The sequence below is a fragment of the Bison bison genome, unplaced genomic scaffold, assembly GCF_000754665.1.
Source record: "Bison bison bison isolate TAMUID 2011002044 unplaced genomic scaffold, Bison_UMD1.0 scf7180017864472, whole genome shotgun sequence".
Classification (NCBI taxonomy): Eukaryota; Metazoa; Chordata; class Mammalia; order Artiodactyla; family Bovidae; genus Bison; species Bison bison.
The window spans coordinates 1,798,977-1,823,767 of record NW_011495033.1 but is presented as its reverse complement, the minus strand read 5'-3'; the positions used below and the strand labels follow the sequence as shown (position 1 = coordinate 1,823,767).

At 44.5% G+C, this 24,791-nt stretch overlaps 1 protein-coding gene across 1 annotated transcript in view; it reads left to right on the top strand.

The window, feature by feature from the left end:
- Window positions 1-24,791, top strand: part of VPS53 (vacuolar protein sorting 53 homolog (S. cerevisiae)) — a 124,675-nt gene that overhangs the window by 77,464 nt on the left and 22,420 nt on the right. Inside the window, exons 14-18 of the mRNA XM_010861355.1 lie at window positions 3,364-3,606; window positions 6,744-6,891; window positions 12,661-12,743; window positions 13,947-14,025; window positions 24,578-24,726. Coding sequence (XP_010859657.1) covers window positions 3,364-3,606; window positions 6,744-6,891; window positions 12,661-12,743; window positions 13,947-14,025; window positions 24,578-24,726 — 702 coding nt within the window. The remainder of the gene's footprint in view (window positions 1-3,363; window positions 3,607-6,743; window positions 6,892-12,660; window positions 12,744-13,946; window positions 14,026-24,577; window positions 24,727-24,791) is intronic.

Genomic DNA, 24,791 nt, shown 5'->3' with positions numbered 1-24,791 from the left:
ATTGGTTTGGACCCACTGTGCCAGCTCATGCACCTTGCCCTTCCCATCTGGGTGACTCTTCCTCTTCTCTTCCGTGAAGCTGCTTGATTGCTCGTTTTCCAGTGTCTTGTGTGGCATAGCAGCATGCTGATGAAGAGTGCTAGGTGAAAGAGAGGGGTGGGATGCTCTGGTTTATTTCTCATTCACACCAGAGAACAGTGTCCAAAGTAACCCAGTGAACATCCTGCAAAATGTGGAAGATTGTTAGAGCTTTGTTTATGAGGAAATTTTTGTCTCTGTTCTATGATCATAATTGATTTACAGTCTTACTCATCAGCTTGGCTCTGAAATAGGAGGCAGATGAGGAAGTATCCTGGCTTCAGCTTCCAGGGGAATTAGATGAGAGGGTCAAGTAAAAATGCTTCAGAGTTCTGGCCCCTGTTTTGGTAGGTACGATGGACCCAGAGGTTAGAGTCTCTCATAGAAGGGCTCTAGTGGAAGCCTTGCCTGCTGTTCTGAGGTCTCCTCTGTGCCGCAGCCCTGCCCCCACCTCGCCCTTCCATTCCCACCCTTTAGGGACAAGATGTGGAGGTTGGGCACCAACATAATTTGGAGATTAGTTTCACACATAAGCATGAAGGGGGAGGAGCAGAAGTAACAGAGACCTTATCCCTGCTCTCAAGAATCTTATAATAACATGCGTGACACAGAGAAGATTCTACCACTGTAGAGCAAGTAGCTTTCACCTTTTGTACCAACTTCACCTTAAAAGAAGGGACTGGCTACAGGACTATCTCAGGAAGGATCTGAATTTACCCTGGAGATCAGTGAGAAAGACAGCCATTCCTGATGAGCATTGCCCACTGCAGGCTCAGGATGGGAGAAGGTCAGCATGTTTCCAGGATAAGTGACATCCTCACACTGTATAGTAGTGTATTTTTTTAAAAAGTGTCAGGGTTACAGATGCCAGAAATTGCAATTATATAGAGGATGGGCGTGAGTAGGGGTTGTCTGGGTGCCCCCTGAGCTGAGCTAGGAGGGCAGTGGACAGATGGCGACGGGAGAGACACCAAGGAAGGCATCCAGGCAAAGGCGCAGAGTTGGGGGCTAGAGATGGAGTCCAGCTGAAGCGTGGGGACACCGTGGAGAAGTGGGAGATTAAATGGAAAGGTGAGGCAAGAAGAGGGTGTGAGGAAGGGGGATGGTCACCCTGGAGCTTTGCAAAGTCAAGCTCCTCCTTGGCTTGCTGACCATCGCCACCGTCACAGTGCACCAGCCTAGGCCTGACGTCCTTTGAGGGCAGAGTGACTGTATCTGGACATCATAAGCTCATAGTAGCAAAAGCTTTTGGGTAAAGTGTCAATCTTCCCCTGTTCGTGCTAATTGATACTGCGTGTGGTTCTTGTCTTTTTCTTCTTGACGTTTATATAAATACATGTAAAAAGCACAGCTGGTTTCCTGTAGCCTCAGACAGTAACCTAAAAAGATGCAGAATGTCAGGGCGGGTGGGAACACCCTCCCCTTCCCCATGTTTCATACAGCATAACTATGCAAGGACCAATTAATACAGGCCTGTGGGATGCGAACAGTGATGACTCAGTGTGACTGAGGCAAACTCAGTGACGTTCGAATGGGAAGTGGGCGAAAATTAAAACCATCATCACCACCGTGACCTGGGACAAGCCTGGAGGCACTCAGTAGTTTCTCTCCTCTCAGAATTTCTTGCACCTTTAATTCCAGAAGTTTTAAGAATAAACTACATTAAAGGAGAAAGAGAGCATTTTTTTGTAAAGAGTATTTCGTTACAGTTCCTCTTCGTTTAGGTATCTATCTGCTGGGAATCTTTAGGTTATTGTTATTTTTCAGTTGCTAAATTGTATCCGACTCTTTGCAATCCCCTGGACTGTAGCCTGCCACAGTCCTTTGTCCATGGGATTCCCCAAACAAGAATACTGAAATGGGTTGCCATTTCCTTCTCAGGGAACTTCCCAGATCAGGGATCGAACCCACGTCTCCTGCTTGGCTGGTAGATTCTTTATCATTGAGCTACCTGGGAAGCCCACGTTTAGGTTAATGATGTCTAAGTATTTGTTGACATTATACCTTTTGTGTTTGAGGAGTAGTAGGGTAGAGTGGAGAGCTTCCCAGGTGGGACTAGTGGTAAAGAACCTGCCTGCCAATGTAGGAGATGTAAGAGACATGGGTTCGATCCCTGGGTAGGGAAGATCCCCTGAGGGCATGGTAACCCACTCCAGTATTCTCACCTGGAGAATCCCATGGACAGAGGGATTCTCTGGCAGGCTACTGCAGGCTCACAAAGAGTCAGACACAGCTGAAGCGATGCATGCACGCACAGGGTAGGTGGGTAAAAACCATGGGGTTTGGAGGCAGGCTGCTTGGTTTTTAATCCTGCCTCCCCCACTGTCTGGCTGTATGACTCTGGACAAGGTCCTTTTCTGTTCCTTGCTTTGTAAAAAGGAGGTTAGTGTTAGTCCCTAGGTCATAAGGTTATTTGTGATGATCAAGTGAAATTCAATGAAGTGATGCTTACAAAGAGCTGTGCAGCATAAGTGCTCAGAAAATGATGACTGTCATGATGTAGGGTTTCACTTCTGGCAAGAGAAGCTGACTAATATGGTACTAGGACCAGGGCACACAGCTAAGCAGTAGATTCTAGGCTCAGCTTTGCCACTAAATTGTGTGACCAACTTTCCAGGCCTTCATTTTGTCATCTCTTAGAGTGTCCAGTAATACCTTGTCTTTCCTCCAGGGGTTTGGGATCAACTGTGACCATGGAATGCCTTGAAAAGTGTAAAGCAGCAGACAAATGCCAAATTTTGTCATCGATGTTATTATGGGGTGGGGGGAGGTGGTGGTGGTGGTGGTGGTTGGTTGATGATACTGATAAAGATGGGTCCAATTTTTTTAGTGTTTTAAATTAATTGTTTTTTATTGAGGTATAGTTGATTCACATTATTGTGTTAATTTCAGGTATGCAACAAAGGGATTCAACTATATAGGTTGATTCTTTTCCTATATAGGTTATTATAAGATATAGAATGTTGTTCCCTGTGTTATACAGTAAATCCTCGTTAATTGTCCATTTTATATACAGTATGTTAATCCCATGCTCCTAATTTTTCCCCACCCCCTCTTTCCCCCTTTGATAATCATACGTTTGTTTTCTGTTTGTGAGTCTTTCTGTGAACAGGTTATTTCTGAATATAAGTGATATCATGTCTTTGATTTATTTGTCTTTGATTTATTAAAATGGGTCCAGTTTTCAATGTAACAAGCATGAGGAGTGATTTCCTGGTGGCAGTCAAGCACAATTGCTTTCTCCTTGTTGAACTAAAATGACATTCCACGTTTTCTTCCTCCTAGAAACCTTGGAGAGCTGATAGATCGGTTTGTGGCCGATTTCAAGGCCCAGGGCCCACCTAAGCCCAACACGGACGAGGGGGGTGCCGTGCTCCCCAGCTGCGCCGACCTCTTCGTCTACTACAAGAAGTGCATGGTGCAGTGCTCGCAGCTCAGTACTGGGGAGCCCATGATCGCCCTGACCACTGTTTTCCAGAAGTACCTCCGCGAGTATGCCTGGAAAATCCTCTCTGGCAACCTGCCCAAGTGAGTTCCCGTTCTTCCTGGTGTGAGTGGTGAAGTAAGCTTCTGAATATACCTAAATATGGAAATCTTTGAGGAAATCCATTCTGAAGTTGTTTATTGAACTGCTAAGAATATCAGGAAAATCCCCTGATGGAGTTTCTAAGGGCCTGAGATGGTTTCCTCTCGAGTGGGATCCCCTAGCCAATCAGAACCATCACAGGAAATGCCCGCTCTGGCATTTCCTAGCATAGGTCACATCCTAGCACGGTGGACTCCAGGGTGTCAGTCTTATTATAGATGGATTTAGTTCACGTGGATTCAGTGATTCAGGGATAAGTACTTGGCGAAAAAAATGTGGGGTGATGGTAGAGATGACTTTCGAACAGTAAGGGCAGTTTCATTCAGGCCAGAGTCTCTCTTATGACATCCTGCTGTCTTGGATGGAGCCTAATATGTAAAAGTGTTGGGAGGTTGTGGGGAGGTCATTGTATAGCAGAGCTCCTAATTATAGTGACTTGTCTATATTATTCTGGGGCACTAAAACATCGTTATATTTTTTATTATGTGTGAGTATTCAGTTGCTCAGTAGTGTCCGACTCTTTGAGACCCCATGGACTGTGCATGGGATTTCCCAGGCAAGACCCCAGTCTCCTCTGTTCATGGAATTTCCCAGGCAAGGACACCGGAGTGGGTTGCCATTTCTTCCTCGAGGGGATCTTCCTGACCCAGGGATCGAACTCATGTCTCTGGAGTCTCCTACATTGGCAGGTGGATTCTTTACCACTAGTGCCACGTGGGAAGCCCATATTTCTTATCACTTGAAATAAAATGGATCGTTCAACTAGAATTTTAGAGATACTTGGGATATATAGTAATTTCTACTATAATAGAATATGATCTAAAGCAATGCTTCAGAATTTAGTAATTATAAATCTTCCCCATAGCTAAATTCAGCAATTCTGGAATGAGCTGCTGTCATGGTCACTAAAATGTATCATATATAGGAGTTTTACATTATTAGGAGGAAAGAAAAGCCCTAGGCTCTGCAAGACATTTAAAGTTAACAGGTAATATTTCACCAATGAGGATTTATTTGAATATGATTAACATTATTTTTAAGTTTTTAATAACTGGTATCCTGATTTTCAAAATAACGTAAGTTTGTTATAGTTTGGAAAACACAGAAGGGCACAAAGATGAAGATTTAAAAAAAAAAAAAACCCACCACCCAGAGAAGACAAATTGAACTTTTCAGTACATTTTTCTATTCTCTATATATGTCATGTGTGCAACTGTGTGCTTTTGTTTATTTGTTTGACAGGATTGGGACTGCAGTGCTTATAGTTAGGTTTGTACCCTGCTGCTTTCACTTCACATCATGCTGTGTGCATTTTTCTGTGTGTATTAGTCAGTGTCACAGCAGGAAACAAATGGTACACGGCTGGGGTGTATTGTCAGTAAAGCCACTGTTCAGAGCAGTGGGGCAGGTGAAAGGAACCAGCGGAGGCCTCTGAAGCACCAAACACTTGGATGATTGTTACTCCCTTAAAATTCTTCTGAGAGCTGGGGCTGTGGACAGAGGGCTGCCCCATGGAACTGTGGCCAAAGGTGGTCACTGCCAGGACCATGCTGAAGCAGAGGGAGCAGGAGCGCTGGTTGTCACTCAGACTCCTCTCTGCTCAACCTCTCTGACTTGCTGCGGCCATGGCTGTTGGCAGAAACCAACAGGAGACCAGAGGGCCAGGGAGCCTGGGAGATAAGTGTGTGGAAGTCAGTCTGCCACACAGAAGAGAAGAGCAGAAAACAGTTAGCACAGTAAAAATATTCATCCAGCACTTTTGTTGTTGTTTTTTTTAAATTTAGTTGACTGCAACCCGGTTCTTAGTTGCAGCCTGCAGAATCTAGTTCCCTGACCAAGGAGCGAATCTGGGCCCCCTGCCTTGGAAGTGCAGAATCTTAGCCACTGGACCACCAGGGAAGTTCCAGTCAAGACACTTTTTTAACATCATGAACATCATGATGCCGTGATGTTCCCACATGCAGAAGACCCTGAGTTAACTTCTGAGATTTTTTTTTTTTTTTTTTTGACCGTTCTCTTAATTGACCATTTACATTGGGTTCACTATTTTGGTATTTCAAATAACACTCAGAAAAGCATCCTTGAACAGAGGTAGAACTACTGGATCAAACAGTCTAAAGATTTTTTTCTAAGCTCCTGAAATATACTTCCAAAATGGTTACACAGTTGCTTCTAACCCATAGTGGAAGAGAGGGCCATGTCCTTATACCCTTAGAGGTACTAAAAAAAAAAGATTAAGATGTCTTCAAATCTTTAATTACCAAGAAGACTGGCAAGTTTAGGATTTTTTTTTTTTTTTTAAGGAAAAGAATCTCTCCTTTTTTATTTTTTTAAGGGTAAGTGTCATTGAATTCTCTTTCTAAAAAGTGGAATCTTGGACTTGTCTGGTGGTCCAGGGGTTAAGACTACCCTTCTACTGCAAGGGGTGCAGGTTTGACCCCTGGTCAGGGAACTAAAATAGCCTGCATGCCACACAGTATGGCAAAAAAAAAACAAACAGAATCTCACAGTTTAAATTTTATAACTACAGGAAGTTATTTTAAAAACTGCATTTTCCTATATTGTGATCACATGATTAGATCAATAGGAAGAGATGAGATGCTTTTGTGTTTCTTGAGGCAGTCAGGACTTTGGCCAGGAACCGTGTGTTAACCTTCGCTCTTGAACCCCTCCACAAGCACAGATTCCCAGGCAGAATTTTCTGAACTGAGAAAAACAATTGGGGAACCAGCTCTTGTGCTCTGGGTGATCCTGAATGAGCTGTGCACATCAGGAAATTCCAGGCTAAGCAAAGAAGCCGCTCAGCAGCCTTCTCTCTGAGCCTGAGCGTCATCGTAGTTAATATGACTGACAACTGGCTCACTGTTGGGATTGTCTCTTCCTATTTCTGATGGTCAGAGAGCTTTAAACACATGACCGTCAAGGTCAGGTCACTCGGAAGGGCCTCATTGTGTGTGGATTTGTTTGGGCCACGTCCAGCCTTTCCTTCCCCCTTTTCTTTTTCTTAAGATGTGCTGTTTCCAGGTCAGGAAGCCAGGGAGAGGTCCCGGCCTGACTAGTTCCTGTTGCTTTTCCTCAGAACCACAAGCAGCAGTGGCGGGCTGACCATCAGCAGCCTGCTCAAGGAAAAGGAGGGCTCCGAGGCGGCCAAGTTCACCCTGGAGGAGCTCTGCCTCATCTGCAGCATCCTGAGCACTGCAGAGTACTGCCTGGCCACCACCCAGCAGGTTAGCCACCCCAGCCACCCACGTGCCCCCTCCTCCTCCTGAGCTGTATGGGCCACCAAGCTCAGGTGGAAGACCACACAACCTCGGGCAGACCCACTGGCCTCCCCCAGGAAACAACTCGAGGTCCAACCAGAAGACAGACCCAGCAGCCACTGCGCAGAAGGACCGTGTTAAAAGGAGGCTGGGTGAGACTGACCAGCCTCCTCCCTGGAGCTGTGTAAGCCACTCCGAGGGCATGATGTGCCCTCTTGAAAATAGGTCGGTAGCCTTGTCTCTCATACATGAAAAACAGTAATAGGCTTAGTGGTGCTAGGCCCCAGACTTGGTGGTGCTGAGTCACAACCACTGGTTTTGTTCTCAGGAGGGTTACCAGGCTCAGCAAAAACCCTCTGGGCTCTTATGTGTCTCCTGAAGTTTATGGAGCATTCTCTATTCTGCCGAAACAAATAACCATTGTTTGGATGCTGACGTTCAGGAACCGGGAAGCAGGAAAGGGTGATGCCCCTGCTGGAGCTCCCATTAGCAGAAGGAAGACCCAGAAGAATTTTCCATCCAGCCTTCAACGTGGGATTAGAAGTTCCTTTCCACGTTGGCTCTGGAATTCACCTAAGGTCAAGAGAAAGAAAAATAACTGGGGAAGGTTCCGTTCTTCCTCCCTTTTGGGATTTCTTACTTCGCATGCCTAGATCATAGGAAGGCAGGCATGACTTACGGTTCAGACAGTTATAGCTTGGAGCACATGTGAGCCAGAGCAGGAACACAGGAGGCCAGAGAAGAAGGGTCCCCCCAGAACTTCACAGTTAAGGTTAAGCCAGCCAGAGGCGGGGGCAGTAATATGTCCTTCTTGGGGACATGGTCACACTGAGTCACACGGGGAATAACCTGTGAAGTTTTGGCCTTGGAGCCAGAGACAGCCACCTGTTTAGTGTCAGAACTTCCAGGGCAGGACGACAGTATCTATGAGGACCTCCAAGGCAGGACCCAGAGTTCTTTGATGAAGAAGCATGATTTTAACTATTCTCTGTGTATGTGCAGAAAGAGAAACACACACATATAAATAGGGTATTTTAAAAGTAAAATAACCATGATACCAAAAAGAACTATGCAATCAATGACTCTCAATCCCATCACCCTCAAATAATCATATTAGCAATTTGGAGCCTTTCTTTCTGTGCTTTTCCGTGAACATAGTTTCATATGTTCTATAATTAACTTAATTCATTTTCATATCCTCTTGTTTTTAACATCACAGTGTTAGCAATTCTCCTGTTGCTATGATGTTTTTCTTGCCATCGTTGTTATGGTTACATAATAGTCCAATAGGGGCTATACCATAAATCATTTAACAGTATCCCTGATAATTGTTTATACTATTTCCAGTTTTTGCTTTTATGAGTAATCCTACAAAGAACATCTAAATATGGTTTGCATTATTTTTTTAAAGGAGATCCTTAGAAGTTCTAGACGAATTAGTAGATCAGAGACCATTCTGATGACTCAACAATAGATGTAGCCAGTTTTTTGTTAGAGAAAATTATTTTTATTGATTATAAAAGTAAATACATTTTTGGCACCTATACTGTGCTCTCTCAATACCATTTTTCACTGAAGGGAACCAGTCATTCCTAGGGAAATAACTAATTCCAGGTCTGAGGAGATATACAAGATGAACCTGGAACATCAAATCATACAAAAAGCAAGACTATGAGAGTCATATAAAAAGGACTCAGGAGCTGTAGCAGGTTTTATGGTACAAAACAATATGTCCAGGTCCTAAGCCCTGGTACCTGTAAATGTGACCTAATTTGGGAATAGAGTCTTTAAAGATGTAATTAAGTCAGAATCTCAAATGAGACAGTCTTGCATTTAGGGGAGCCCTAAATCCAATGACCGGTGTCCTTAGAAAGGAGAAAGTGAAAAGTGAAAGTTGCTCAGTCGTGTCCAACTCTTTGCGACCCCATGGACTATACAGTCCATAGAATTCTCCAGGCCAGAATAATGGAGTGGGTAGCCTTTCCCTTTTCCAGGGGATCTTCCCAACCCAGGAATCGAACCTAGGTCTCCTGCATTACAGGTGGATTCTTTACCAACTGAGCTATGAGGGGAGCCCTTTAGAAAGGAGGGAGAGATTTAACGCACTAAGACATAACGAAGATGCCCACATGAGGGAGGCAGAGACTGGAAGGATGCATCTATAAACCAGGGAACACCAGAGGCTGCCAGCCACCACCAGGAGAGAGAGGACAGGCATGAGATAGTGCTACTTCAGAGCCCCCAGAAGGAACCAGCCCTGCCAGCCCCTTACCTTGCACTTTTGGCCTCCAGATTCTGTGAGAGGATACCTTCCTATTTTAAGCTACCAAGTTTGTAGTAATTTATTATGGCAGCCCCAGGAAACTTATTACAGGAGCCAGCTTTGCTGGTCAAAGATGAGACATAAAAGTATCACTGAGAATATTAGCTACAGTGGATTGAAAACATCAAATGTGTTTAAATCCATTTGGTTACAATGATATTTTTTTTAATTCAGTTACCACGTTGGAAGATACTAAGAAATCACTGATATGAATTGAATATTGGCAAAAAGAGGGAAAGTTCTTAACCTGCTTTGCCTACCTGACTTGTAGCTCAGGATAACCAAATCACTGACAATGGGTAGTGTATCTTTATAGCGGATTTTCAGCAAATAAATGAAGAAGAAAAGATAGAATTCGAGTAGCATTCTTTTATACCTCCTTAATGGAATAATGGATCTGTCATTGACCATCAGTGGTTGCTGACTTTACAAAAAGAAAAGCAAACATCAGTTATCTCTTGGTGGAAGTACACAGCATCATCATGAAGGAGTTTTCTTTCTGTCTTTTATTTTTAACTGTGCCATGCGGCTTGTGGGATCTTAGTTCCTTGACCAGGAATTGAACCCAGGCCACGGCAGTAAAAGCTCTGAGTTCTAACCACTGTACCACCAGGGATTTTCCATGAAGGGGTTTTCTTTAAAAAAAAAAAAAAAAATCTGGGGTGTCCCTGGTGGTTCAGTGGCAAAGAATCCATCTGCCAATGCAAGAGACACGGGTTCAATCCCTGGTCCAGAAAGATCCCATATGCCATGGAGCAACTAAGCCCATGTGCCACAACTATTGAGCCTGTGCTCTAGAGCCCAGAAATGACAACTACTGAGCCCACGTGCCCTAGAGCCCAGCCTCCACAGCAGGAGAGGCCACTATAATGAGAAGCCTGGGCACCACAACTAGAGAAAAGCCTGCGTAGCAACAAAGACTCAGCACATCCAGAAATAAATAATAAGTAAAATCTGTATCTGATCAAGCTACAGTTTACAGGAAATACAAGGGACAGAAGAACTTGCAATTAGTACCTTGTGGATACAATCAGTAAAATCATACCATGAGAAAAGCTACAAGGCAAACAAACCAGTTTCCTTAAGAAAAAACACAGAGGGTTGGAGTTGGGGGGATGCAAGAAGAAATGAAGGGAGAAACCGAAGAGACTTGAGAATCCAAGCAATAAAGAATTGAAAAATAATACTTAAAATACAGTGCCAATAATGTGTCAATACCAGTTCATTAATTGTAACACACTTACTCTTAACAGCTGCATAAGTGTGCCATTCATTCCTCTAAGAGCTCTTTATGAAGCACTTTTCAGGCACCAGGCACCGTATTTGGTATTAATTCACAGTGGTGAACAGAGTAGACAAATTTCTTACCATGGAACTTAGGACTAATAGAGGAGCCAGATAATATAAGTAAGGAAGTTTTGTGGGAAGTTCTAGGAAAGAAACAGATGTTGCAGTGCTAATAGAGATTGCCTGCTGAGGTAGAATAGTCAAGGAGGGCCTCCCAGAGAAGGTAATAATGAAGTGGAGTCCTGAGTGTTGGAAGGAGGTTGCCTGGAAGGGCTGGGCACTGGGGAGCGGCAAAACAAGGGAGCTGGCTTGGTAGGACGAGCAGGGAGAGGGAGAGGAAGCAGGAAGTGTGAAGGCCCTGAGAAGGAAAAGACCCTAGAGTGTTCCAGAACCTTAAGTGGTCACTGTAATTGAAGCCAAGCAGGCAAGGGTAGGGAGAGCAAGATGTGGGCCAGAGAGCTAGAGAGGACCCACATCTTAATTAGAAGTTGGGATAGTTGGGTTTTATTTTCAACGTAATGGGAAAAAGCAGCTGACGGGTTGAAGCCGTTGTGAGCCTGTGCCATAATTTGTCTCCTCAGTCCCTTACAAACGTGCAGATTGTTTCTAGTTTTTCACTAATATGAACAACACTAGAATGTGAGCTTTATGAGAAGAGGATCTTATCTGTTTTTGTTCACAAACTACATCATGACAGAGCCTGGTACAGAATAGATTAGTCTCTCAGTCGTGTCCGACTCTGTGCGACCCCATGGACTGTAGCCCACAAGGCTCCTCTGTCCATGGAATTCTCCAGGCAAGAATACTGGAGTAGGTTGCCATTCCCTTCTCCAGGGGATCTTTCCAACCCAGGGATCGAACCTGTGTCTCCTGCATTGCAGGCAGTTTCTTTACTGTCTGAGCCATCAGGGAATCCTGGCACAGAATAGGCTGTCAGTAAATATCAGTTGAGTTCAAGGCCACTGCAAAGAACTCCCGTACATCTCTGTACCTTGTTCTCATCAGTCATTGAAATATCTTTCTAGATGCAAAATTGCTGGCCGAAAGAGAGTATATATTTAAATGTTTGCTTTTTAAATAAATTGCCTTCCCAAAAAGTTACATTAATTTACCCACCCCTAAGAGGTATTTTTAAATTTAAGACAAAACATTGGTTATTCATAGAGTTTCTGTGATAAATGGGTTTGGGGCTGCTCAGTGAAGCGATTCCTGGGATGTTTTGAGATATTTACAATTCCCAGTCAGTTGTATTTTTCTTCGAGACGGCTGGGAGCTCAGCCAGTTTCCCTCCCTCGGCTGTAGGCTGATGGAGGCAGAGACCGTGTTCCTTTTGTTTACCTCAGTATCCCCAACACTTTAATATGGTGGGGAAATGGTCCATCCCAGCACTCAGGGAAGACTTTTTGATTTTATTGCCACCTACCCCCAAAGGCTTCCAATGTTAGTGGGTGAGCCTGCAATTCACAGGGCAGGGAGTAATCTAAAAATGAGGGTCTTTTTAAAATTAAATTTGATTAGGACTTCTCCGATGGTGCAGTGGAGAAGAGTCTGCCTGCCAATGCAGGAGACATGGGTTCCATCCCTGGTCTGGAAAGATTCCACCTGTCGAGGGGCAACTTAAGCCTGTGAGCCCCAACTACGGAAGCCTGTGTGCCTAGAGCCTGTGCTCTGCAATGAGAGAAGCCACTGCCAAGAGAAGCCTGTGCACCACAACAAAGAGTAGCCACTGCTCGCTGCGACTAGAGAAGGTCCCAGCAAAACAGCAAAGACCCAGCACAGCCAAAAATAAAGATGAAATAAACAACTTTTAAAAACTAATTAATTAATTTGTTGGTGTGTCATGAGAACCAAATACAGCACAGGACCAGAGAGCACAGGTTCTGGAGGAGATTCAGTTCCCTCCCCCCACCACTCACAGAGCTGGGTAGGCCATGCCTCCACACTCTCATCTGTCAAGTGAGGATCATAATAGAGTCTTCTTCACAGGGCCGTGAGAATTAAATGAGCCCATACACGAAAAGTGCCCAGAATGGTACCCGAATCATCACACTCGGTAAATGTGAAGTAGGCTTACTACGGTGCTCCTTCCGATGACCACTAAGTGTGTTTCTCTCTTTCTCTCTCAGCTGGAAGAGAAACTCAAGGAGAAGGTCGACGTGAGTCTGACTGAACGAATCAATCTGACTGGAGAAATGGACACGTTCAGCACGTGCGTACTTGCAAGTCTTCTCTGGACTCTACCCTTACCCTGCGCAGAGCAGTGTGTCTCAGGCCATCAGCTCAGGTCACTGCAGAACCTGAGAGGTTCCCAGAGCCTTCTGTTGGATCAGGATTATCTTCTCCACAAGCCACTAAGGAGCCTGAGAAGTTGGTGCAGCTGACCCATATCCTGCCTCCTCACATGCAGTCATTCTTAGCTTACAGGGGTTTTATTGCTGCAGTATCTATAATAATGGCCTTCTCTGGTGACTTAGCAGTGAAAGAATCTGACTGCCAATGCAGGAGACTTGGGTTCTATCCCTGGGTCAGGAAGATCCCCTGGAGAAGGAAGTGGCAACTCCCTCCAGTATTCTTGCCTGGAAAATCCCTTGGACAGAGGAGCCTAGCAGGCTACAGTCCATGGGGTCACAAAAGAGTTGGACATGACTTAGTGACTAAACAACAACAGCAGTCTAGGATAACAGGGAAGAAGAACTTTCCCACCTCAGCCATCCCTGCAGGAAGGTCAGGTCCAGGGCCTCCTGTCTGCCCTCCTCAATCCACAGAGGGCCAGCCTCACCTCCAGTGTTTCAGGATGTAAAGGGTGAGCCACCTGACTTTAGCCATGAAGGCAGGTGGAGGAGTAGGCAGGGCACGGATGTATTTGGGGTGGGAGGGTGTCTGTCCAAGGAGTTCAGATGAAAGCCTTTGGAATCAGTTCTTGCCCTGGTGCCACCTGGCAGAGTTTTGTCATGGTCTTTAAGTGAGATTGGGGAAGGAGAAGCTTCAGCTTTCTCATCGGCCACTTAACTGAGGAAAAATCCAGGTCCTCTTCTTAGGTCATTTCCTCTCTTTCTCTCAACCTTTTTTTCCCTCCAAGGTCTGATGTAAACATTTTAGGCAAGCGTGTACTTTGGGAGGAGTGAAGAGGGATTCTGGGCATAGCAGCAGGGGAGATGAGCCACGGGATCTTGTGTCCTAACCGAGTGGGGACACACCCAAGCGAGACCAGACACACAGCTAGAAGGAGGGTGGAGCCAAGATGCTTCTCCTTGTCATTCATTCCTTTTTGAAATAAACTCGAGTTTTTTTGATGAAATGGTGAAGCTAGGTTTTGCACAGGTGCCTAAAACCTTGGCAAGGGGCTGTGTCAGTGGGTCATTCACAAGTCACTTCTGTAAGCCATGACCACAGTGGTGTGTTTGACTTGCAGTGTCATCTCCAGCAGCATTCAGCTGTTGGTTCAGGACCTGGATGCTGCCTGTGACCCCGCCCTTACAGCCATGAGCAAGGTAAGCTTTCAGAAAGTGCTGCCTCCTGAACGTCAGAGAGTGGGCACAGGTGGTCTCTCCCGGTCCTCACCTGTAGCTCCTGCGGGCTCTCCAGTGCTTAAAGCACCAATCAGGAGGAGAACGGAGCCCTCCAGGAGTTTCCACAGGTGCTCAATTGATCTTGCACCTGAAGCCAGTTGTTTGTCCTTTGAGAATGAGACGGAGAGCAGGTATGCTTCCTGAGTTTGAAGGAAAGGTTGCCTTTGGTCAGCATCTGACATGTGCGGAAAGCCCTTTGTGTGGCCTCCCTAGAATGGGTGAAGGTGAAAAGTTGCTCAGTCGTGTCTGACTCTTTTGGACCCCGTGGACTGTAGCCCACCAGGCTCCTCTGTCCATGGAATTCTCCAGGCAAGAATCCTAGAATGTGTAACCCTTCCCTTCCTCAAGGCATCTTCCCCACCCAGGGATCGAACCTGGGTCTCCTGCATTGCAGGTAGATTCTTTACCAGCTGAGTCACCAGGGAAGCCCTGGTGGTGGTGTGCTTAAGGCAGTCACTTCTAACTCATCTTCATTCCTGCCACTCAGAGGTTTTTCCAACTCTTTCTGAATTCTGGTGACTGTGCAGGGTTATTTGATCAGGTTGCAGACCCTGGTTTTCTTTTCTTTTAGATACTTATTTCATTGCAGCAGGCAGGATCTTTAGTTGCAGCATGGGGGATCTAGTTCCCTGACCAAGGATCAAATCTGGGCCCCCTGCGTTGGGAGTGCAGAGTCATAGCCTCTGGACCACCAGGGAACTCCCACCTCTGGTTTTCTAGTATCATGGGTCCGTCAGCCCTCAGTCCCCTGGCCTCTCCCTTGGCATTTCCCATGCTTGGCCTCATGTTGTTCTTTGGCATTTAGGTGCCTGTGTCTTTTCTCCCTAATGTAAATACCTTGAGTGCATGGACCACAGAGAATAGAGAAGACTGTCATATTTGTTGATTAAGTTGGAAATAAGCAATTCTTCATTGATATTTTTTCCCCCTTAACATTTATTTATTTGGCTGCACCAGGTCTTAGTTGTGGCATATGGGATCTAATTCCCTGCCCAGGGATCAAACCCAGGCCCTCTGCATTAGGAGGTCAGAGTCTTAAAGACTGGACCACCAGGAAAGTCCCTCATTGATTTCTAAGCCAAATAACACAAAGCCGTCCACTCTTTGAGCCTTCTAGAGCAGTGGTTGGCAAGCTACAACTGGTGAGCCACATCTGGCCCACTGCCAGATAAAGTTTTATTGGCACACAGCCACACTCATTCATTGTATGTTATCTATGGCTGCTTTTGTGCTACAACAGCAGAATTAAGTAACTGCAGCTGAGACCAGATGGCTAGCAAAGCGTAAAATATTAACAGTCTGGCCCTTTACAGAAAAAGGTTTCCAGTGCCTATTCTAGAGTCATAGACTTTTGTAGCATTCTTACAAATTCTGCAGAAAGAACTTCTCAGGGGCCTACTGGCCAGTAGCAGAGTACAATGGAAAGAACACTGGCTTTGAGTCAGACAAACCTAACTCCTCATTTTTCCTTTGGGCGTGTTGAGCAAATAACAACCTCTCTGGGCGCAGGTTACCTCATCGGTATGTGAAACAGGGGGCTCTGCCTCCCAGAGCGTTGTGAGAATGGAGACTGGCCAACAAACGTTAGCCCTCGTTCCCTGTGGTCAGGAGGAGTGGCCATGTCACAAGGTTGTGTAAGCGAGACACTCGGTCTGAATTTGGTTTTGTAGTAGATTGTAAATATTTAAGAAAAAGAGAGGTTAATACCCAAACTTAAGCTTCAGGGGTTTTTAATGATGCTCAGTGGGGAGTCCTGAGTAGCCAGTGTCACAGAGTTTCCTTTCAAAAGGCTGATCCTTTCACCAGTCAGAGGTGAATGTGTATTTCCAGCATCCGAGTATTTACAAGCAGAAGACTCGGAGCAGGCAAACTGAGGCTCACTCATTTTCTTAGAGAGACGTGACTCTGAGGATTGATTCTGCAGGCTCTGATTATCCTCTCACTGCCGGTGAACGTTCCCGACATCCTGAGCATGATCTGCTCCAGCTGCCTCCTCTCCTGCCCGCCACACAGCTTAGGTCAGAAGGCAGCTGGGGAAAGAATGTCTACATTTACCAAAGGAAGACCGAATTGGGTTTTTTGTGTTTTTTTTTGTCTTTTTAGTAAAATAGCAGTTGGAGGGGCCTTAATGCTCCAGGTGTTGCTTATGTGAACTGTCATTTCATTAGGTGGGTTTCCTGCAAACTGCCCCCACCACCCATCTCTCCCCCAGACCCACACCAGCAAACACTCACAGAGACCATACCTCCAGAATCCTTTGTTTATATCACAGGAAAACCACGGACGTGGGAACGCAGCAGCTGGGAGGCCATTACTCTGTGTCTGAATCTTCTGGAGTTCTAGCAAAATGAAATCCATGTGATGAAAATGACCAGATATAAACAAGCCAAGTGGTCACAAACCGATTCAACAAATACCCTGCAATTTGTGCCTGCACTCTGTTCTGTGTAGTTTCTTCAAGGATTTTTTAAAAACTTTTGTGATCACGTTTATTCTTGTCTGTAATTCCATCATTTTTGCTGCTAGTTGAAGAGTTCAATTCAGACTCTACCCAGAGCAAGGCTGGGAAAGTCGTGCACTTTATTCCAAGGTGCTTGTTGTTGTTGCTGTTCAGTCGCTCAGTCGGGTCCAACTCTTTGTGACCCCAGGGACTGCAGCACACCAGGCTTCCCTGTCCTTCACCATCCTCCCGGCGTTTGCTCAAACTTGTGTCTGTCTGAGTTGGTGATGCCATCAGTTCACCATGAGTACGTGGGTTTATTTTTGGACTCTCAGTTCTATTCCGTTGATCTATGTGTCTTTTCTCATGCTAGGGCCACACTGTCTGATGAGTGTAGATTTCTAGTAAGTTCTAAAATCAGGAAGTATGAGTCTCCCAACTTAGTTCTTTTTCAAGATTGTTTTTGCTATTTTGAGTGTCTTACAGGCTCACCGTTGTTTGTCTGATCCAGAGTATCTTTCTCCCTCAAGACACCATGGCACTTATATTAAGTCTCTACTTTGTTGTACAATTATTTTTTCTATCTCTGTCTCCCCTGTTAAGCTGTGAACAACAACTTGAGGGCTGTATCTTCATTTTTTGATCTCCCCAGCACACCACAGTACTTGCTTAACAGTAGTACTCCTAGAATGACTTTGCAGGTAAAGAAAGCAGAAAGAACAAAAGTTTATAGACACTCACTTCACCAAAGAATGGTGACCAGATGAGACAAAGGTGGTAACTCTACTGACCAGATTTAGCTGGGTAGAGCTGGCAGACAGTAGGAGACTCAGGCGTCTTTATTGGAAGTGGCAGGATCATAGAAGCCTTGAAGCCTTCAGGCACATCCAGGTGCTATTGAGGATGAGGTGACGATCCCCAGTGGTACTTAATAGCCAGGATTCTTACTTCACCAAGTAGCATCCTGGAGCAGATTGAAGTTGGAAATAGGAAATCCCCACATGTAGCTATTTGCTCCCCAGCCGTGGGCAAGAACACCGCTGCTGGTGAAAGAGAGAAGAACACAGAGGGGCAAATTTGGTAGAAAATCCACAGGAATGGCTTTAAACGGGCCAAACCCACAAGGAGGAAGCACAATACAAGCAAACTTTAGTGGTTTCTCTGAACCTGTGTAACCTTGAGGTAGTGTTTTTGATGTTATGTCAAAATTACCCTTCAGACCGCTTTCCCCTCCCAAATTGCATTATTTTCTCAGACGAGCTCCGTGAGATGATTAGTAAATTGCTGTTTACAGAGCGCTTTACCAGGAATCAGCACCCAAAGGTGTTAACCGCGTTTAATTCTGACAAATATATATAAGGTTCCTGTGTTAGTTCCTTCTCAGTTTCACAGATACGGGAATGGAAACTCATCAGATCTCTTAGTTAAAATGCAGCAGAGCCAGGATTCAGACTCAGGTCTCTGTGCAGTAACACACCACACTTACAGAGTAAGTTAGTCTTTTGGCATATGTGGAAACTGAGGCAAAAATCAGCCCACGTAATTTGTCTAAAAACAGAAGAGTGACGACAGTGTGTGCTCGGTCCTGGTGGGTTCACATGAGCGTGTTTTCACGCTTACTTGAGCATGAGCTCCTCAAGCATTCAGAAGCATCCTGTTAGATACTGGTCTTCAGCTTTTCTCAATCTGACACCATGACTTTCCTATAGGGAAGAAAACAGGTTGAGCAGCCAACCCAAGTATTGCAGCCTGCTCTGCACGTTTCTCCAGAAAACTAACGAATTATCATTCTGGCATGTGTGTTACTTGGTTTTCTTTTTCATAATAAGTCCAAGGCCATAGAGCTTTATAACAGTAAAGCCAAAAATAAAACCGAGTCTCCTGATTCTTGAAAAGGAAGTTGTTTGGAGTGCTTTGGTGGAAACCATATGAAGAGTTCTGTCTTTTAAATGTAATTTCTGTGAATTCTTAAGAATTCATATGTCTCTGCCAGATGCTGATGTTCGGTGTAATCTCTTTGCCTGTTCAGTCACAGAAAGTGGTACTCAGTCGTGGAAGGTATTGTAACTTTTAACCCCTGATGTGTACATGTTGTGTAACAGAAAGGGAACAATAAGATTGCCATCCTACAGAATGAATGTGGCAGGAAAAGGTCAGTGAGCACAGTCTTACTTCCTTTTGTTGTCCAGAATAATTGTAATTCTTGAGCCTCCTAGAAATTGGAAGCTAAAGAAAGCAATTCAAGTTTCCTAAAAAAAAAGAATTAGTATGCCTGAGTGTGGCCTTACAAGTAGGATTTTTTTTTTTTTTTTTAATCTCTTGCTTCCTTAAAGGGAACCATTCGTCCCATGGTCCTCCTCACTCTGTTCTTTTTCCTAGGGCTACTCACATCCCTAGGTTGAAAGAATCTAAGTCTCTGTCCAGAATCAAACAGATTTAGCTTTTAGCCCATTAATGGTAGTTTTAAGGGAGGAAAAAAAAAAAAGAAGAAACTGAACAAATTAAATTTCCTTACAGTCTGGCAAGTAATTTCTATTAGATTTCAAGATCGGGAACATGTACTCATTTAGGAGGCGCCTTACTATTCCCCAAAGACATTTCAAAATAGCCAGAACCGTCCTCAAATCTGTTCTCATTTCCCTCAGTTATTAAAATGTAGATCTGTTTCAGGAGGCTCACAGGGCTCCATGGTTAGGAAATCCTCATTTCCATCTACCACCTATAATCAAGGCACATCTTTCTTCATAAAAGATTTTTTTTTAATGACCAAAGCAAATTACCTTCATTATAGAAAATTACAGATTTTTAAAAAGAAGAAAATTTAAACCACCCATAATTCCAATTAACAAACATATTTCAGTCTTTCTTCTTATGCCTATATTTTATTTATCTTCATTTTTGGCTGTGCTGGGTCCTCATTGCTATGCAGGCTTTTCTTTATTTACGGTGTGAGGGGTTTTCATTGTGGTGGCTTCTCTTGTGGAGCACAGGCTCTAGAGCAGTAATTCAGAGCCTGGGCTCAGTAGTTGAGGTTTCTGGACTCTAGAGCACAGGTTCAGTAGTTGTGATGCATGGGCTTAGTTGCTCTGCGGCATGTAGGGTCTTGCCAGACCAGGGTTCAAACCCATGTCTCCTGCATTGGCAAGCGGATTCTTTACCACTGAGCCACCAGGAAAACCCTATGCATTTATTTTTAAATAAGCAAGCTTATGCTTTACATAATATATAACCTCTTTTTCTCATTTTGCAGGTTTTAATAGTTTTCTGTGCCTTTTGAGCTGAATCTGTGGTATTTTTTAGTGATTGCTTAGTACTCCATAGTACAGAGTATTTACTATTAAACTTGTAACAGTAGTTAACATTTACCATGGAAGTAATACATGCCAAACACTGTGTAAGAGCATCCCATATACTGTTTTTCATTAACTGTATAGATTATAGAGGTTATCATCATCCCAGTTTTATGGCTGAGAAAACTGAGGCTCAGAGAGTTTGGTCACTTGCCCAGGTCATGCATTTAGCTCGTTGCACAAACAATATTAGGACTCATGACTGGCGACTCCAGATCGCCTCATCTGAAGTACTGTCGTCTGTTGCCCCGACATGTATGTGATCATTTCACTTTTGATGGATATTAGGCTATTTCCGGTTTTTCACATTTATAAATAGTCCAGCAATGGACAACTTTGTGTGGGTGTGTGTTTTCTGAGCATTCATAATTATTATCTTCAGATGAGTTGCCATAAAGGAGTTGCAGAGATTTAAAACTATGTAAAATGCAAAACTTTTTTGATATTTTCAAATCACCTGTAAGAAAGCTTGTACAAATTCACCTTCCCATTGGCCCAGCAGTGAATTAAAAAAAAAAAAAAAAGCTACTTAAAGCCTTTATTGCTCCACTTTCTATCCTGGATCTTACTGGTTTTCCTCCCAGAGTTAAGGAATGTGTATCCCTGAGCAAAGAAGTGAGAAGAGTTATCCTTTCCTTTTCTTCTGCACCACCATAACCACCACCACATCCTCTACTTTGGACAAGCTCATCTGTACACAGATTTTGCTTGCCCCAAATTTCCTTAGTTAATTTCAACTTCATTTCAGGTGGTAACACTTATTTTGGAAAGCAGCATGATAAAGTGGAAAGAAACAGGGACTTTGGAGTTAGTCAGACCAATGTCTAGATCTCATCCCTGCAGACTTATCAGTTCGTTAGGCCAGTCCCTGATTGTCCTCACATCTGTCTTATCATCCATGAAGCAGGAATAAGAATACCTCCTTCACTGCATAATCGTCATAAGCAGTAGGTTCACGGGAAAATGTCGATCATGGTACTTAGTACATAGTAGGTGCTCGGTAGAATGTTCCTTCCTCTTTTTTGTTCCCCACACAGTACTTAGTTGAGTGCTATACTTGGGGAAGGTGCCTAAAAACAGCACACGCTTGTTGTGTGAGTAAAAGTAGCCTGGACAGACATGAGGTGTGAGCGTGTGCTTGTGCGCGTGCCTGGGGCCAACATCCCAGCAGCCTTGCCCGTAACACTAGACTCTGATCGCCTGCGATGTTCCCAGACTCCACAGGTCTGAGTCTGCTCTGTACAGCTTTAGTTCTGAGATAAGATGAATATGAAGTTGATGAATATGAATATGATGAATATGAATATGTGAATATATTGAATATATGAATAAGATATATGAATATATGAATAAGATGAATATGAATCTGAATTCTCGGTTGAGGAAAATTAATTTCTCAGGAGACCTCTGTGCACGTTTCACATAGCCATGGAGAAACACACATGCCGTAGTCAACTAGCATGGAGCCCCGTCCTCTGATCAGTGGGTGAGTCAGAGGTCTCTACTGCTCTGGGCATCTCCCCAGCCTTCCCTGTGAGGGGCCAGCACACTCTCTTTCCACAGGCACCAAAAACCACCGGGACTGGCAATGCCCTGAGCCCCACAGCCTCCCCCTGAGGCTGTGTGGGGTCCCTGGGACTCTGGTGTTGTAAATGGATCATTTCCTTGCTTGCTGTTTTTATCAACCCTACATCTTGGTTACTGCTTCTTTTGCAAACTTGTTCTTGTTCAAATAGCACCAATGGTATTCAACCCCACCCCACCTTCTAAACAAAAAGCGCAGAAGAAAAACCGTGAAGTATGGAGTTCTATGAAGTATGAAGCTCTAAAGGTCAGATGCAAAGTTCACCTGGAAAAGTTGGAGTCTGATTTCCACTAATGGCTTTTCAGGATGTTTGTTCTTCCAGTGCAAGCTACTGTTTTATGTCCCTTGATCACTGTGTATTTCATTAGCTTCTCCGTGAGAAACTGGGCTCCCCTTGAACTAAAGCTGAGTTAAGTACTGTTTTCTGTTTGTTTGAAATAATTAACATGTGTCTAGGAAGCAGCCCAGTGTAGCGCTTGGGTTTAAGATGGGCTTGGGCTGCCTCTACTCTGCCATTGATCAGCTGAGTGACTTTGGGCCTCTTCTCTTTGAGCCTTTTCAGTCTCCTTGTCAGTAAGACAAGATCTTACTGTAAGATCATGTCGGAATAGCAAAGGAGATGATGTGTGCCAAATGCCAGGCCAAATGACCTGCACACAGTAGGTCCTGACGTAGGTACATTGGCACATTCGAGTTACAACCCAAACCCTAAGTCATCAAGGGGAAAGATGGCAGAGCATCCATCCGAGGCTGTGGCTGGACAGTACCACTGCTGGCTGTATTTTGCTCATTTTTTAGAGAATAGTCTGAACAATGTCAACTTTCATTGTTTTCCAGTACTTTAAATTCTTTTCTTATTCCACAAAGCTGGCTTTTTTTTTTTTTTAATTTTTGTTAATTTTTGGCCACACTAAGTGGCATGTAGGATCTCTGTTCCCCAACCAGGGATCAACCCCTGTCCCTCGAAGTGAAAACACAGTCTTAACCACTAGACCTCCAGGGAAGTCCTGGGTTGACTTAAATTTAAACTCATGAATCCATTTGACTTTTGTTAGTACTTCATTTATCTTGACCGATGGAGTTCGAAATGGCCTAAGTATTCAGGAAAATCGGATCTTTCACCTAGATTTCCCAGTGTGGACGCATTCTAACATGGCCAGTGGTGGTCAAGAGGAGGCAGCTCTCCAGCGGGAACTTGAACTCTCACGCCGCGAGCTCCGTCTTGCCCAGAGTTGCTTGTAACCGATGACAGGGCATGTCACCACCACCGACTGTGGTTGTCTTCTGTCAATGGAGAACCATCGTGCTTAGATAATTGTTTACGAACTTTTCAAGCTGTTGAAACGTCAACTGCTGCCAGCTTGGAAAAGAGCAGTCATTACTATGGATGAGCTTTGCACTCGATGGAGGGCGGAGTTCACTGTGCGTTTTGTTCCCCTGGGGCCTTCTGCCGTGGAGCCGCTGACAAGCTGGGAGTGGAAGATGAAGTGTAGATGGTAACAGCACCTGCCAGTTCTGGCCTCAGCCTGTGAGCTCATTTAAGGCCCCCTAGGATGTTCATTGTTTGAATGGGTCACATCTTTAATATCAGGTGGGAAAAGAAGTCTCTTGAAACAGAAGAGGATAAGGAAAACATTAGAAGTAGCCAAAGCATTAGAATATAAAGTCAGTTCATATTAGACTTTTCTACCATCTCTGCGTCCTTTGCTTTTATTTTTTTCGTCCAGTAAAAAAATTAGAGGCCCTTTTCTTTCTGGAGCCTATTATGAAAGCTTACATAGACTTCATGTATCTGGGCCTTGGTTTTCTTATCTGTAAAATGAAGATGGAGGTGCCTTCCAGCTTTTGCATGGTTCCATGCTTACACAGACGCAAAGCTTTTAGGCCATAAATACCTGTTGATGTGAAGAAACATTAGGACAAAACATAGAGTCATTTGAGCTTCCCAGGAGCTGGGGGATCATCCGTGTATACAATATGATTCTTTTAAACACGTTCTCTCAGGATTGAATTTTTCCTTTTCCCAGGAGCTCTGTAAAAATAGTATTTTCTTGCCAGAGACATCAAGGCCTCAGAAAGACTGCCTTCCTTCTATGAACATATTATACAGTTTGTGTACGGCTCAGGATCTTTTTAACAGGCAGCCCAGCTCCTTTCTGAGAGGCTGACCCTGCAGAACCCCATCTCAGTCCTGGCCGGTGGTGTGAAGCAGGCTGGGGGCTGGTGCCACCCCTCTTCTCCAGTGTTTCCGGGTGAGGTGGTGGTGGGGAGAGCACACCTCTGCTGCTTTTTCCATTTTATTGTGCTTGTTTTTCATTTCCCCTAACTGACCTCAGGTTGTGAGAACTGGAGCCCAGCAGGTCTCTCGTTTTTTTATTTTGTTTTTAATATGTTTATTTATTTGGCTGCGTCCAGTCTTAGTTGCAACACCCAGGATCTTCATCATGTCCTGCAGGATCTTCCGTTGTGCACACGCTTAGTGGCTCCATAGCTTGCGGGATCTTAGTTCCCCAACCAGGGATCGAACCCAAGTCCCCTGCATTGCAAGGTGGATTCTTAACCACTGGACCCCCAGGGAAGTCTCAGGCCTCTTGATTTTGTTCACGGCCTGCCTGGTCAGAGGCCAGTGATGCCCCAAACCTGCCATCCACACAGCCCCTGCCCTATTCCCCACAGCACTGTCTTAACCTCTGACCTGCCCCTCATATTTACAGAGATGCTCTTTCCTTTCTCTTGATTAAAATCCCACATAATCTCAAAGGCTCTTGGAGTAAGAGTCTAATGTTTGATTATGGAAATTTTCAGTTAGATAGAAAAGTAGAAGAAATAAGCTACCAAAGAAAGCAGAGAAAATAAGCCACAAGGATATATTGTACAACACAGAGAATATGGCCAGTATTTTATAATGAATATAAGTGGAGCATCACCTTTTAAAATCATTTAGAAACTAACCCAGCACTGTAAATCAACTATACTTCAAGTTTTAAAAACTGTGAAACACTATATTATACACCTGTCCCCTCACCTTCCCCAGTAACGGGTAGCGCTGTCCTCCTGCACAGGCTCTGAAGACTTGTCCCGCCTTGTCTCCATTTTCAGATGCAGTGGCAGAACGTGGAGCACGTTGGTGACCAGAGCCCCTACGTCACGTCGGTCATCCTTCACATTAAACAGAACGTCCCCATCATCCGTGACAACCTGGCCTCCACGCGGAAATACTTCACGCAGTTCTGCATTAAATTTGCAAAGTAAGTCCTGAACGCCCGCATCACTGGATGGTTCGGAATGCCGTGCTGACCACCAGCATGCACCC